Source organism: Notamacropus eugenii, chromosome 5, assembly GCF_028372415.1.
Source record: "Notamacropus eugenii isolate mMacEug1 chromosome 5, mMacEug1.pri_v2, whole genome shotgun sequence".
Taxonomy (NCBI): domain Eukaryota; kingdom Metazoa; phylum Chordata; class Mammalia; order Diprotodontia; family Macropodidae; genus Notamacropus; species Notamacropus eugenii.
In genome coordinates, this window is record NC_092876.1 from 301,339,366 (window position 1) to 301,356,689 (window position 17,324).

At 36.6% G+C, this 17,324-nt stretch overlaps 1 protein-coding gene across 12 annotated transcripts in view; it reads left to right on the forward strand.

The window, feature by feature from the left end:
- The window catches only part of NCKAP5 (NCK associated protein 5), a 1,146,457-nt gene that overhangs the window by 1,031,277 nt on the left and 97,856 nt on the right, over nt 1–17,324 (forward strand). For all 12 annotated transcript variants that reach the window (XM_072613277.1, XM_072613276.1, XM_072613278.1 and 9 more), the window contains one exon: nt 7,992–8,082. In XM_072613277.1, coding sequence (XP_072469378.1) covers nt 7,992–8,082 — 91 coding nt within the window. The remainder of the gene's footprint in view (nt 1–7,991; nt 8,083–17,324) is intronic.

Sequence of the window (17,324 nt, forward strand, 5' to 3'; positions counted from 1 at the left end):
CTAATTCACACCATATTTACTTCAATTTAAAAATCTAATGACTCATGTTTAATTGAGAGCAAAAAGCAATATAGTGTAATAAAAGAGGACTGAATTTGAAGTCCTGAGGATCTTTATTTAAATATTCTAGCTCTTCTACTTCCTGCCTGCATTACCTTGGCATATACCTACCTGTATTACACTTAAACTCTCCAAACCTCAGTTTCCCCATCTGTATAGTGAAGGTTATAGTGTAAGTGGTATGTAAGTTATCTCAAAAGCCAAATCCTATGTTTAAAAACCATAAACTAAGGTGTATGACCCCCTGCCTCAAAAGAAGCTTCCATCTTTTCAGTTCATCTTTTTGTCTGTGTTGTTAGTACTGAAAGATTATTTCTGTATTACAGACACATGCATGTAGTAAGCCTTTAGACAGATAGTAATAGTAAGTTCATTGTCAGCATTAATAGACATGTATTACAGAATGTACAAAAGTTCATTAATGCTTTGCACAACTGAATCCTTTTCTCTTTCAGAGTGGTAATCAAAGAATTATGTCTTCATCATGCTATCACAACTCCAATTTTTATATAATTTATTCAAAGGTTATGTTACCTTGTACTGTTATTTAAATTAAATAAAATTAGAAGTCTTGTTAAGAGGAAAAGAATGGTATTCCCTTGATGAGTTATACCAGAATCATGGATTTAAAGCTGGAATGGACCTGAGGCCATCAGATCCAACCTTTTCATTTTACAAATGAGGAAACTGAGGCAGAGAGCTTAAATAATTTATCAAGAGTTAAAGAAATAGTATGAGCATTAAGTAAATAAGTCAGAGATTTGCGTACATTGTTTTGAAGCCAGTAATGTCTTTCTGTAAATTTTAAAATGTTTCAGAAACATAAAGTCTCAAGGAAGATTGTCCCAAGCTCCCATCAGACCCACCATTGGCTAAGTTAGCAGAATTAGTAAGGTGATTGATAGCTACAGGTATACACATACACATACATACATATACATATATGCATGTATATCTACATATGTAATATGCTCAAATATACACATATGTATCATGCAGCCGAAGAAATGTCATTTTATTACCTCTTTTTTGATTCAAATAATGTGCAGTCCTTTACCCACTGGTATTCTATGTTCTGAAAAGATAAAGTGCTAATAATAAGGCAAAAAAGGAGCCATCCCATGAGGATAGTGCTGCCCAGATATAATAGTGTAGACAAAAATTGCACATCAATCTCCTCTTATTAAGTCCTGTAAAACATTGTCATTCCAGCATTCTCAAGGTGAAAGATACAGCTCTTAATGCTTTTTTGACACTAATCATAATCCTGCATTTTTACCCTTCAACAGATTTCTAAATAACTTAAAAGGCAATAACCCCCAGGTTGTTTTTTTATCTTTCAAGGATACCCTACAATCCAAGGTATTTTATTTCTCCTTCTTTCTAAACAAACATTAATATTAGGTGACTTTGAGAGAAACTCTTAAATTTATGGGAATTCCAAGAGGAGATATGTAATGAATTCAGCAAAAGAAACAAAAATAAGAGACTTCATCCAAAGAGTTATCAGTTCATTCATTAAACGTTTATTAAGTTTCTCCTATTTAAAAGCATGATACTAAGTCTGGGAGAGATTCAAAGATACAATTAACATGGTCACTGCCTTCATGGTTCTCACAGTAAGGAGAGTCAGTAAGATACACAAAGAGGTAAATATAAAACAACTGAGAATGTAAATGTATTAGAAGACTGCAGAGTGCTATGATGCAGAGAAAAGAACTCTGTAGTTGGGGTCAGGAGGTATGAGTCTGATCTACTGTTTGACTCTCACTTTGACAAAGGGCAATCACTTAATATCTCTCAACCTCAAGTTCCACATCTAGGAAATTAAGGCAATACTATTTGTACTATATACCTTTTGATCTTGTAAGATTTAGATATAAACTGCTTTATAAAACTATATTATATGATATGGGATAAAGACTAGTACTACCCAGTTCAAACAATGGGTACTTTGCTGGTGTTCTATACTCTTAAAAAAAAACAGAAGTGTTAATTAAAAAAAAAAAAAGAACCATCCCATGATCATGGTGTCTCCCAGACAAAATAGCATAAAACCATGAAACTATTTACACATGGCTCTCTTATTAAGTCCTGTACAGTTATCATTACATTCTCTGTAAAAGATATACCTCTTAATGCTATGGTGTAAAGAAGGACTTCTCTAAAGGACATATTCAAGTATCCTAGAACCTCCCTTAGAAAAAATACTAATTTTTAACATCAGCAGCCAAAAGGAACACTGGCAAACACTACTCCCAATTACATGGGTATTTTGTAATTTGACTCCTACCCCTGGTCATATTTAGTAATATAACTGATTGTACTTTCCATCTGGGAATAAAAGTAGGAGCTAGGAAAATGTCATATGGGATCCATAGTCCTCTTTGAGCTCTCCTTTGATTTGTGCCCTAGTCAGTATTCTCTAAGCTTATTTACACTTATATTGACCCTACTATGCATTAGCCTCCAGTCTTACCCCTTGGTTCATATGCTGAAAATTATCCTTGGCAATTCTCCCTCATCCTCTGCTCATCCAGTTAACTCCTTATTACCACTTGTCTGATTCACTGTGTATACAAAGAGATTTTTTGTTGGTATCCCTTCTTCCAGACTCTATTCCATCTTTTATACAGCTGCCAAAATAATCTATGCAAGAAACAGGTCTGATCCTATCATTCCCTAACTCAAAAGCTTTCAGGCTTCCTATCCCATTGCCAACAGGAAAATACAAGTTTTTTTATCCTAGCATTTAACAAATACCACTACTTATCTCCTGTCTGCCTTTCCAGCTTCACCATATACCATTTCCCTTCATGAATTCTCCATTCCTACCCAAAACAAACAAACAAAAAAAAACTACTGTTTCTTTCCTATTGTGTCCAACTCTTCATGAACCAGTATCTTAGCAAAGATACTGGACCAGTTTGCCATTTCCTCCTCCAGCTCATTTTTATGCATGAGGAACTGAGGCAAACAAGTGACTCACACAGCTAGTAAATATCTGAGGACAGATTTGAACTCAGAAAGAGTTCAAAAGAGTCTTCCTGACTTCAGGCCTGTCACTTTATCCACTGCACCACCTAGCCATCTTGAAAGCATTTGTTGTTGTTAAATCATTTCCAACTCTTTTTGACTCCATGGACCATACTGTCCTTGGGATTTCCTCGGCAAAGATACTAGAGTAGTTTGCCATTTCCTTTTTCAGTTGTTTTAGGCAAACAGAAGTTAAGTGATTTGCTCAGGGTCACATACCTAATAAGTTTCTGAGACCAGGATTTGAACTCAGGCTTCCTGATTCCAGGCCCAGCACTCTATCCACTGAGCCCCTAGTTACTTAAAAACTACTACTGACTCCCCAGAATTTGTAGTCTATCTCTCACCTCCATGCATTTTTACAAGCTGTTCCCTAACAATCAAACAGAAATCCTTTACTGAGCATTAACTATACGCCAGATACCGTGCTATGTTGGAGATACGAAAAACAAAGCAAAAACAAACCAACAAAAAAAATTCTCTGCTGTCATTGAGCTTATATTCTGATAACATTCCACATGCCTCATGTCAGAATCCTTGACTTCATACAAAGCTCAACTCTAAGTGTGACTTCCTCCAGGGAGCTTTCTCAACCTTCTCTTACTCTTCCAGCAGTTAGTGTTCTCTTTCTCTTCGATTTTCTTTCCATTATTTTTATTATGTACCTGAATTTATCATGTCCACTAGAATGTAGGTTCCTTCAGAGCAGAAATGCTTTTTATTTTGCCTTTGTATCCCCAGGGTTTAGCATCATGACTTGTACGTAGTAGTCCTTTGTCAACACTTGTTTTCTTGAATTAAATTATTTATGGTGGCTCCTTAACCCCAAACTGGCTCCCACTCACCACTCAGTATGATCCCTGCAACCTCCCTGTGATCCGGGTGATCTCATCTGGAGCCTGTTCATGAATGCCAACTAATTTTAATTTCAGTTTATGAATAATATAATTAGTAAAGGGAATCTGCTCCCAAAATAAATTATAGCTGTCATCCATAGCCAATTAAAAAAAAATTTTTTTTTAATTATCTACTGCTTTCTACTTAGGCCTGTTAGCACAAATACGTCAGGTTGACTGAAGAAGTCTCGTACCGTTATGTCATTTCACTTGTCTGTTTCCTATTTTCCACAACTCATCACTAGTACTGAATCTCTTCTAGGACCTAATATGCTGTGTTATCCATGGGATGCTTGGAGACCTAGTGATTATAAGCCTTGTTCTTCAACCCTGTTTCTATGATAAGTTATCTAACTACAAGTAGTTGGGCCAGTATAAAAAGTATCTGACTGGGTTGGGATGGTTGTGGCATCCTAGTGCTTTTGTGTTCCTACTCAGCTCTAAAAGGCTTTGTGTCTTACTTAGAAGTAATGGTAAGAGTCAGTCGAAGGGGAAGGAGTAACCTTAATTTGCAAGGAAAACAGCAAAATGTAACTAACCTGAAACTAAAGTTTATCAGCTCCTGGAAAGCTGTTTAAAGTCCTGGCTAGCACAGTACAATAAAGGCATCATGGAACTGGAGAAGGTCTAACATCAAAACTAAACCTCTCTAAACACAACTGTACTATCAAGGGTGGGAATGCTTCTTTAATGCTACAGACTAGAAAGTTTAGGGACAGAGAGGAGTCATACAGAAAGGGCTCGACTGAGTGTCAGATCATGAGTTTCTAGTCTCCTAATTTTTTTTTTTAAAACCTTTCTTTGGAATATGTTAAGAATTTCAATCAGTAGTAATTCTTTGGGTAATAAGTTCAATTTTCCACTTGCATTGTAATTCAATTGAAGAATTCATTGACCATTTATTAAGAACCTATCAGGGCGAGATGTTGTGCCAGGTACTGGCTAGACAGAGATGAACAATATGATCCCTACCTCAAACACTTCACAGTCTAATCAGTAAAATACACAATGTGCACAAATAGATGTAATTCAAGGCAGAATGTAATTGAGGGCAAAAGGAAGCACAAAAAAATTGCAGTTTGAGAAAATTGTGGAGGAAGACCAAGTAAGGCTTCATGAAATTGATATCACCAGAGCAGAATCTTTAATTAAGAAAAGGATTTAGAAAGTTTAGATGAAGGAGTACATTCCAGGTATTGAGACTGGCCTGTGTGGGCCACTGGTAGATCTCTTTCTAGCTTCCTTTGTGACCTTAAACAATTTCCATAACTTCTTTAGACTTTGGTTCCCTCATCAGTAAAATGAAGTGGTTGAACTAGATAATTTCTAAGGTCTCTGCTAGCTCTTAAAAAAATCTTATGAAGCTTCACATTTTGTAATTCTTTGGTTTGGAAAGATGAAGAGAAAGTGATTGTGACTGAAACATAAGTAAAGGAATAGGGCGAATATGGATTGTTCTCGTTATAGAATTGGGGAACATCCCCTTAAATCTGAAAAAAGTAAATGTAGGACAGTATAAGATATGATTGTACATGGTATCTCTCCCATCTGTCCCTTTCTCTTTGTTAAGGTTCTAAGCCTCGCTAATTAAGGCTGTTGCAGTAGTCCCCTTACTGCTCTTCCTGCCACCTGTACAACTCCTTATTTTACCCAGCTACTAAAAAAGCAGTCTTCCTAAGGTCCAGGTCTGACCTTTCTCTGCTTCATATAGATATACATATATGTATGTATGTATGTATATGACAGACCAGCCCTTCACAGCTCACCACTTTCTGGTTCCAGCCACTTTTCCAACCTTTTCCACCAACTGTACTACTAATGGGTAATTGTGTATCTGTATATATGTCATCTTCCCCACTTAAATGCAAACTTCTTGAGGTCAGGTATTGTTTCAAATTCATCTTTGTACTCTCAGCACCTATCACATAATAGGTGCTAATAAATGATTACAGGTACATAAGATCATAGATTTAGAGGTCTTCAAGTTCAATCTCCATAAAAAACTAAAGCCTACACTTTGCTAGCTTCTGAAGCTAGATTCGAACCTGTGTCTTTGGGGGATTAAAAATTCTAAGCCCAGTATCTGTGCTCTGTAATTGTTGAGTGATTGATCTTTTACTTCTATGCACTCACATAGAGCAACCTCAGTTACTGGAATGTACTCCTTCATCGAAATTTTCAAAATTATTTTCTTTATTAAAGATTCTACTCTGGTGATATCAATTCCATGAAGCCTCACTTGGTATCTCCCCACAAATTCTCCCAAGAACAATTTTTTTCTTGCTCGTTTTTGCCCTCAGTCACATTCTACCTTGCATTACATTTATTTATGTCCATGTTATATTTCACCAATTAGATTGTGAAGTGTTTGAGGGCAGAGATCATGTTGTTCCTTATCTCTGTCTGGCCAGGGCCTAGCATAATGACTTGCCATAATAGGTTCTTAATAAATGGTCAATGAATTCTTCAATTGAATTACAATACAGGTAGAAAATTGAACTTACTATTATCAGAACTACTGATTAAAAATATCAATCTATTCCAAAAAAGATTTTTTTATAAATCAGGAGGATAGATCCATAATAGAATCCTCATTAGAGGAAATTGGTATGTTTAAGGACAAATCTCTAATTACATTTAACGATTATTTTGACATCAATGGAAACATGCTTGTGACTTTTTCTTGATTCCACAACGAGAAACAAATTGTCAGGTTAGAAGGAAATACTGGTCTGACCTAGTAAGATAAATCCTACATTTTATACCTTTAGAGGTCACATCAGTGAACTATTTCTTTTCTGATACAAATGTAGATTTGCATCACAAGAGGCAGAAGAGTCCCTATGTTGCCCCTTTCTTTTGGAGGCGCTAATAAGTAATGAAACATCCCCAAATCTAGTAATAGAGTGAGGTGAGGAAATGAAAGTACTGGCTCTCCATTCCCTTATCAATTTGCATTACTCAGATTGGAGGTGGCAGACTTAGAGATGTATTTCAATTTGGCTTCTTTTGATAATCCACATTGGACCAATTACTCACCAATTACATTCTAATATTAAAACTATGGTCATAAAATGTAAATAATTAGTCTTATTCCATTAAATATGAGGAATGGGAGACAAAAAAAGCAGGAAGCTAAATTGAGCTCAAGGTCAGCACACATTGGCCTGACTTTCTACAGTGCAAATATAAAATAATGACTCCTTGGCATTCCACCCAAATCCCAGAGCAGAGCCACTGGCAATTAAAGAACATATGTGTATAACTAAGATTCTTATTGCATTACCCATTTTATATTATTGCCATTGTCTTTCTAGTTGACCAGATAAAATGTCTTTTAATTAGAGCACTAAAGGTACTATCCAGAGTCCAAAAAAAAACCCACCTATGAATTCACGCTGAAGCAGCATCTAGACATGCAGAGTAAAATGGAGAATTTAAGTAATTATCTGGGTAATTAATTACCTCTCTCCCTTTCCCCACATCCTTTCCAATTATCTAGTTATTACAGGTAAAAGATTAGGGAGGGGTTTGTTTTTGCTTGAATTATCTAAATAACCAACTCAATTCTCCAGGTCATTGATCTCATGTTGAGGTCACCTTGTTGTTCTGTCCTAGAATGAATAAAACACAAAAATCTCCAAGACTCATACCAGTAGAGACCTGAATGTATTTCTTTATTCTTATTCAAATAAATTGTAGTAGAAGTCATTCCCTCCAGAGAAATTACACCTCCTTAAACCTTAATTTTTCTTGACAGCTGTGTGTTACAGACTTTATTAAAGGTACAAAAACCAAAGCTGGGTGTACCCTATAAATTTTCACTTTCAAAACTAAGGTTATGTGTCTGAAAATAATTTGTTATAATTAAAAATAATAATGAATCCATTCGATACAGTTGAGAAAACATACACATTTGCTGTAGGAAGCACCCTTTTTGCTGAGAGTTGCTAAAGATAACTTAGGGAAAGAATTTTCTGAGTTTTCTTCTTTTTACAGATAAAAGAGGTCACTGAAAGCCTTCAAGTGGATGAAGAGGACACCATTATGGAGAGTGGAGGACACTCTCCATTTCAGAACCACATAATAGGTACTAATTAACGTTTTCCTACTACTTTCCCTATTGTGTCATTTGTCTATGCAGAAGAAGTCCCTGCTTTTGAACTCGATGCATTCCTGGAGTCCAGGAGTCCATGTCTTAATGCAGCTCTTTTTAAGCAATCCAGCCAGCACAGGCACTTTTACTTCATTTGCTTAGACAGCACTGGAGACCTTGGAGGGAAAAAGTAAAGGTGGTAAGATGTCAAGATCTTTATTAGGTCTTTATTAGGGAGTGTGGAATGAACAAAGCAGCCGAATACCAAGTAGAGGAAAATTTGAGTTCCCAATAAAAAAAGGAAGTATAATGTGTATGTTTCTCATCTAATATCGCCAATCGTGTACACTTGGCAGATTTCACTCAAGAAAGCTGACCATATGCTACATTAACATTTCACATTTGGACCCCAAAAAGAATCAATCTAAATGTAAACTCATTAAACATATAGGCTAGAAATTAATCATTTGATCTTTACAAATGGAAATTATGTTATATTTTAATATTAGAAAAAAAACAGACAGAGGCAGCATGGTACGGTAGACACAAGGTCACACTTGAAGACAGAAATACCTGAATGCAAGTCTTGCCTTTCATACTGATTGCATGGCCCCAAGAAAGTTATATAAGCTGTCATAGCCCTGGTAAACTTTCTATGACTATCAAACATAGATAAGTTGTGACTCTGCATCAGCGAACGTAGGCTTTTTTGTTGTTATTTTTTGTTAGGAGTTTCTTCCACTAAATAAATCACAAATCTGTTCCAAAAGTAAATAAAATAAAGCCCAGTGGATTAAAGCCATATTTCTCAATTTCTTCCCCACCCTCAGGGGAAACAAAAAGTAAACTTGGAGATAGGCTCTTCTTGGTTTTGAAAATTCTTCAGCCCACTCTCTTCTCTGTAGTAAAAGCCTCATTATAAAAATCCCCATTTCTTAAATGAATTTGTCTTATCAGCTACTTCTTTTAATTGTGCAGAACAAATGGAGTGTAGAAACTATAGTTCCTCAAGACAAAAGGCCTTTGCTGACACTTTGAGAATGTCTAGTAACGGGTGGTAACCAGGAGATTGAGGAGCTGTCAGTGGCTGTGATCCTAATAGGGAGATACACAAGATAATAACTTTAATAGTGCCTGATGATCTTGGGGAAAATGCAGAATATGTTGCTCTTAGAACTCAAAAGAACTTAGAATTTGGGCATTTGAGGTATTTTGGTTTTACCAAGGATGCCAGTATATGACTGAATCCTTTCCTACAGACCATATTCAGGCACATTAGAGATAATCTCGACTACCCTATTGCAGTGGCATGACAGCTCTCACAGCTTTCTTGTTTCTGAATTTAATCAGCATCTGTTGCTCCTGTCCTTTCCTGAGAATATCTTTGCCTGCCAACTCTCAGCATCCACTCCTGCTGTCAGTTCCTTGTTGGTATACTCTGCGACCAGCTTCCTAGTATACACAGCAGTCATCCACAAACTGTAATTTACAGTTTATCAGAGTGAATTGTTGTATCCCCACACTTCATGAGACTGGCTCACCATTGTCATTCTCTTCATTTGTAATTGGGGAGGAACAAAATAGATCTGAATGAACATAGTATGAATAAGATTATTATTCCAGAAAGACACCCTTTATTATGGTTGTCAACGCAAAATGCTTAAATTGGTATCAGTTCTGCATAGTTAGCTAATGTGCAAGTTAAATATTATTTAACAACCTTCAAACTTGACACTATGGAAACAATGAAGAGTTGCCATTTTTCTAAAATTAGGTGCTCGTTGGACCTGTAAAATTAGTAGCAATGCATACGTGTTTGTTAGGAGCTGATCTTTTTAAAAAACTACAGTGATTAAAGTAGATTTAAATAGATTGCTGATTCTGGATTAGAGAAACAAAATATATCTGGACTAGATTTTCACTAGAGTGAACATTTTTGTCTTCAAAGAGCTAAAGCTACTTTAAGCTGACGAGAACACTGTCATTTAGTCTAACTGGCTGCTCCCAAGGCAAGGATCCAACTGAGCCAATAAATTTATTTTTTAATCCTTTTTTCCCCCTCAAAACCTATAGAAACTTCATATCTAATTGCAATCACAGTGAATACTTTCTTGGGGAAAAGGAATGATAGCCCACCACAAAAAAATATTTAATTATCAGAAAACACTGAGACTTCCTAATAACCATTTTCCGTCTATTGTGAGGTTTCCAAGTAGAGGAAACAATAAATTAAAATACTGTGGCTAACAACCAAGTGCTGACTGATGTCAGCCACAGGCAAGAGCGATTAACCAATTCATGGATTAGAGTTCTATTTGCATTTCTATCATGAAGGGTGAGCTTGTCTTAGATTGGGCAAAACAATTTTGCTTAATTAGAAAGTCATTATAGAGAAGAGTTGACTGATCAGCATCCCTGATGTTAAATATAAGATATGTGAAATGAAAACATATTTATAGATATTAAAACATATTTTATTCTTAACAATTTTAATCAATATAGACCCTCATTTATGAAAAAGAGTTAATCTAGATAGTGTAACAGATGATACATTTGCTCACTCTACTTCTGTGGTGTTAAACTATGTCAGATCATGTTTATCAAATACAAGTTGTCCTGGAAATCTCAGTGCAATTTTAAGCATTAAGCATAGTATGTATCCTCATTGGCTCAGTACTCCACTCTACCATAGCGCTAGAAAGTTGAGTTTCTGAAGAAGCCAGTGCTGCTATTTTCAGAGTTCTGGGGGTAACCCTTAGATGACCATACTTCTAACACAACCTCCACTGGTGTACTTCCCTTGGCAATCATCCTATTAGTTCTTCAGCAAGGACATTTACTCCACTAGCTTAGCAAAAGCAATCATTACAATGAATCATATCCTAAACCAGAAGTACACTCGCCCACCAATACAAACGCAGAGTCACAAAGAGGGAGCATGGTATAGTGACAGTGAGGCACTCATGTAGGTAATATGTGTAGGGATTGCAGCTTACTGCCTGGAACCCCAGAGCCTCAGTGTTCTTTCTTCATTTTCTAGTAGATCCTTCCAAGATTCACTACAGGCGTGTTATCAGTGATGAATGGGTCAGTCCACTGGCCTACTGGGCTTTTTTCTAGCGAGGGGACATATCTGGGCTGTATGGGTTAGTCTGCTTCTGGACTGGATCTAGCACATCACATGACTTCTGCTTCTCTTGGGCTGGACCAGAAAGGCTGTTGTACATGGCTGATCCTGACAGTGGACTCAGCTACTGAGGACTGCTACCAGATTGAGACACAACAGACCATGTGGTCATTGAGAAGCTGCTACTGGAATAAGTCAGACAAGCTGCTCTCCTTCTGGTCTCTTCTCACAGTGCGTTATTTCTGCTGCACATGCTGATTCACTGCTTTTTTTGGACATCCTCTTTGATAGACACCTAGAATCCTTTACCACCTTCAGCCACTGGCTCAGCTGGATGGTACTGCAGTCTCTTTAGGTGGAATGCTGGGGTACTCTTTTCAGCTCGAGTGCTATGTTGCTCTTTCAGCTAAAGTAAGGGTTCTGAAACTGAGATCTATGAATGTTTTTTAAAAAGCATTTTGATGACTTCAATGTATTTGCTTTCCTTTTGAATTCTATTTGTATAATTTAAGCATCTAAAAACATTATTCTGAAAAGGGGTCCCTAGGTCTCACCAGACTTCCAGAGGGGTTCCTGACACAAGGTTAAGAATCCCTAAGGAAGGAGAATGAACTCTAGCCTAGATTGGCAGGAGCCAGTCTTAGATTGGCTTAGATGAGGTCTTAGATTTCCTCAGAGATGAGCTTCTGAGGTTCATCACCTCAAGGCAAAAGTATTTTCCTGTTCAATTTCTTCTTCCCCTCCCAGATTAAAATTCCCTAGTTCTGGATTCCATATTATGAGTTATTTCATTCTCTCTCCACTTCTACAGTATATGGCAATTTGTTAACTAATGAGCTAATTCATGCCAATATTACAGTGGATTAGCATGTTGTTTCATTTCTTAGGTCATATGTTTGTATTTTAGCAGTAGTACTCTTGAAACAATACCGTACTTCCAGCGAATTTTGCTATTGGTGAGATTTTTTTTTTTTTGCTTTAAGAGCAGATCACTAAGACTGGATGGGGAGAGGGGCAAGCAGGGTTAGGTATCTATCAAACTGCACTATGTAGGTTTCTGGCTCTTCTGGATGAGTGCAGCATTGCTTAGTACCATGAACACTGATCAGAGGAAACAGGGTTATGATGGAAAATGTTCTTTCTCTGGCATCATCCTGACTTTGAGATATGCCATGCGTCAGGCAGGCATCAGCAGGAACCTCACAAATTGAAAGACTGTCATGTGGAAGAAGAAATATACTTGTTCTGGTTGATTCCAGAGGGCAGAACCTGGAGCAATAGGTAGAAGTTGCAAAGAGGCAAATGTAGTCTCAGCATCATGGAAAATTTCATAACAATTAGATCTATTCAAAAGGGAAGTCAGTTTTCTTAGACGTTACTGGGTTCCCTCTCAATGGCCACCTTCATTCAAAAGCTACGTGTCACTTGTGTAGTTGTAGTAGGGATTCTTTTTCAGGTGTGGCTTAGACTAGCTGGCTACTGAGGTCCCTTTCAACTGTGAAATCCAGTGATTCCATGAATAAAATGGAACACAAAATAGAAGAAACTGTTAGGACCACTGCAGACAGTGAAGGTAAAATTCTATGCCTTTGTAGCATGTATAACTCCTGGAAAACTCACACTGATCAATTAGCAAGCTTTTATTGAATTCCGATTTTGTACCTACTCCCACATATGCACTAATAGGTCCACAAGAAAAGAAAGAAACATTTGAGTTTACACTCAAATGTTTTTCATTCACTCATTCTTTAACAAACCAAACTCATTTTGAAGGCAAGCACATGGTGTAGCAGATTTCTTATGGAAAGGACCAGGATTTGGATAATTCTAGAATGTGGAATTTGATGATAAGGACAAGGTAAGAGCTTAATATACTTTCAAATCCTGTATTTGGATGTGGATTAAGGTCTGGAATGATCTTATACTGGAAGCTACCATGAGAGGAAGGAAACAAGGCATTATTTATTCACCATCAAAGTCCTATAGAAATATGGTCACTTTTCCCATTATCCACCTGTGATTTACATACTTAGGATCAACCACAATAATGGATTATGTATTTTTATCTCATATTGGCTTTTCCCATCTACCTAGTACACATTTAGGCTATTTCTGTCTACCATCAATGGGTATATATTAAATTAAAGAAATGCAAACTCATTTTCATTTTAATCTAAGAAAAACATCAGAAAGTAAATCTTCTGGGGAACAAATATTAAAATGTACTCCAAATTCAAATATAAATTGTTTTTATTACGCTCTTCTTTAAACCACTGCTCAACTCCAGTGGTAGAGATAATCAAGAATTTATCATATAGGAAAATCACTTGTGTTTTGAGCAAATTGTCATCTCCATCTTCATGATATTATTATTCAGCAACAAAGAATGCATAAGTTTAAAGGAATCCTCCATGGAACAAAAGTTATACCCTTTGGTAAAATGTATCTAATACTTTCCTACTCCTAAAATTAAAATACATATTCAAATCAGAAGGACTGATATACTGTAGTTGCCAATCAATTAAAGCTCTTGATGATCATCTGTCTTATTAGAGAAACAATACAGATTTTCCCTAGTGAGAATTATTTGGAAAGAAGTTTGGGAGGTTTTTGTTTTTGCTTTTTGTAAATAGAATGACAATCTTATTTTCTTTTCATTTAGACTTTCAGAACTCCAGAAATGGAAGATTATTTTAGTTAAATGTCATATTTTGAATACTGTGCCCACACACTAAAGTTTAATTATACAAAAGAAGGAAATATTAATAATCAAAACAAAATGTGGATTGCAAAGTAAAAATTTTGATAAGCAGTTTTAATAAAGTTATGTTGACTGCTGACTGGCACCAAACTTGGATTTGCTAATGAGAAGCCAAGAGATTTAAAATGATTTAAGTTCTATCAATAAATCCTAAAATGACTTGATTTCAAATGTTTAATCACAGAAGAGCCTCAGAGTGGTATGGTGCAACCAAACTTCCCCTTGTTTGATCAGACTTCCAACTATTTGTTTCCTGCTGGTCCCAGACAGAGTTACTTTTGACATTAAATAAATATAAAATTGTTTAACATAAACTTGTCCCTGGGGCAGTTTGAGTGGAAATGAAATCATCTGTTTCCTGATTAGGAACAATCTAGGAGAAATAACAGCCATCCCCTCCCTCCTAATTTTAACAGCCTTCTTGTTCAGACTCTGTTTCCATAATCTATCACCTTTGCATTTGGCCCCCTAATTTCCTCCACGTAGTGTTAGAAATTGGACTTGGCAGAGATTCCTTCTTTAACTGATATTTTAATTCCAAGTTAATAGATTAATAGAGCAATTAATAGATCAGTTTCTTCATTTCCCAATCCATTCTTCATGTGAGGACTACATTTTTTGAATTATAGATTTCAGGAAAGCCATGTATAGCTCAGTCACTCTGCAAAGCATCCCTAGATTTGGCCATTACTAAAGAAGTCCTCATTAGGAGGAAATAATTCAACCCTGGTTCATTCATCTAATGGCTCAGACAAAGGGGCACTTACTGGCATCTTTTGAGGATAATATTAATTCATTGAGTCATTTTTTTAACTCTTACTGTGTGCTATTTGGCACTGTACCAGTTACTAAAGGGATACAATTGGGTTAGAAGACATAGACACTTCCCTTCAGGAGTTTATGGTCTCATTGAACCATAACTTGTCTGGTTCTATCAACTATTTGCCATAGTTAAATAAAATACACATACACACTCATGTACACATGCACACAGATACAAACACACTACATGTAGCATCTACATGAAGTGCTAAAATTTGTTCTTACTTTCATGATTTCATTAGTGTAGATTAAGCCTTCTTTAATTCCAATATACTTCCATACCTTAGTAAGTAGTCTTCATTAGTTGCTATGGCATGTTGCTGTGGCTTTCTGGTAAAAAGCCTTCCTAAAATTAACCAGGCTGATCCTCAGACCACAGATCCACAGTCCAACACAGGCCTCATATTCAGAGCCTTTCTAGATTGGTAAAAACAGCCAGAACTTGTGTTCCATGGATATAACTTTATGTCCACAGACAACCTTGGGCAATCACATTTATATGACATGATGTGCTTCATGGTAGGACTATATGAATAACAGACATTAAGTCTTCTGGTGTCAGCTGCTGATGCTACAGTTTAAAGGCAGCTGTTGCTTATAAGAGTGATGATGATAGGAGCAAGTGAGAACTGTCCAGTTGTAGCTAATTTAGAAGGAAAGGATAGCCTCCTATTTGCAATCTGTAAAATGCAAATAGACTGGATAAATTTAAGGTACCATGTATGTAGCTCTAACCTATCATCTTTTAGTATAAAAACACATTTTCAAGCCCTAGAAGTTGAGTGTTTCAGACTATGTTGGGTTTTGTATAGAACCCAACCACTCTCTGCTGTCTCTGTATTGATACTTTATTCCTGACTTTCCAGAACATGGCTCTTCTGTATCATACCTTGAACTCCACTAGGTCCTAGTAATGACCCACACTTCTATTTGGGCCACTTTTACCCTTTCTGGTCACTTGTTTTAGAACTTCACTTCTCCAGTAACTAAATTCTGACTCCTCTTGAATAACTCAGTGTTTCTGGTTCTTTCTGGAGTTAGAATCTTCCAGCCTTAGCCTTTTTTTGTGGCATCTAACTTGGGGAGGATGCTTAGGAAGACGTATCCACAGCCCTTCCACAGATTGGAAAAAGAAGAAATGTTACATGTAAGAGTTCAGAGACAGGAGAAATCCATATTGCGTAAGATGGTTAGAGGTTTTGTGAAGGAGGTGGAACTTAAGGTAGGACATCAAGGATGGGTTTGAAAAGCTAGAGAGATGAGAGATGAGCAGGAGAACAACGTATGTAAAGGTTGAGGTCTCCCTCAGGGAGAACCAGCATGGCCTCTGAGGTCCTTTCAGATAAATCTATGGTCCTAATATGTTTTAGTAACTGGTATTATGTTATGGGAAGGAGAAATGGAAGGGGAATTTTTGGTGAAGGGTTAGGATAAGGAGGACATACTCCCAAAGCCAGGCTAATCTTTTATGAGAGTGTTTGAGAATCGTTCATTTGTCAGAGACAAATATGCAGAACTTAGAAGTTTAGGAAGCCAAAATGCTGGGAGTGCAGAGAATTAATATGTTCCCCAAACTTAATGTTCTTCCTAGAAACTTGGGTTTTTAAAGGATTCTGATACGCTCTTGACAATGTGAACTCTCCAGACAAGGTTACACTACTGTGTCTGTCTGTAACCAGTGAAGGCCATAGCTCACAAGCCATAACCAGTATGTTTACCTTTATTAGTCTGAGCACAACTAGTTCAAATAAGAGACATTTCATGAAACAAGATCATAAAAAAGTAGCAGTAAAACATTTCCTTTACAAATCTGGGGCAGCCTTCTAAAATCCCATGTGTCATCAAAAGGAAGAGTAAATACACTTGAAGAACATACATAAAGAAATATACACATATGGAAGACATATGACCAGGACATGTACATGGATGGGCGACTCAAATCTCCAGTTCTATGGAGTTATTGGTGTTTTCTGGTGATGTCAGTCCATTATTCCTACCAAGCTTCTGGCTGATTTCTTAGAGTTTCTTTCTGCCACTGGTTTTAGCTCAAGTCCTTGACTTTTGTATTGCCTTGCACATACATATCTGCAAAGAAGTACTTGAAATTACCCTTAGTTACTGTTTTGGGTTAAGGCATTTAAGGCCCTCTTTAAAGTGCAAATAGACACATTAAATTCTTGCAGGCAATTAATAAAATGCCCTAATAGAAATCCATTTGTCAAATGTTTAAAGTATGGAAGAGACAGAGATAAAGGATTGTATAAAGGTGAGATGTAGTGTTTACTGGGCAGATAAAAGGACAAGATGAGGGTACTAGTCCTGGCAGGGCAGGGTGGGTACTAAAGGAGAAAATAGGATGAAAGCCTTTTTTCCTTTTTCATAGTTTATAAATGAGGAAACTGAGGTTCAGAAAAGGGAAGTGATTTATACAGTAATTTTCAGAAATTGAATTGAACTCAGGTCTTCTTGGCTTCAGATTTATTTATCTACCAACTATGACAAGTAGAAACACAAAGGCAGAAGTCC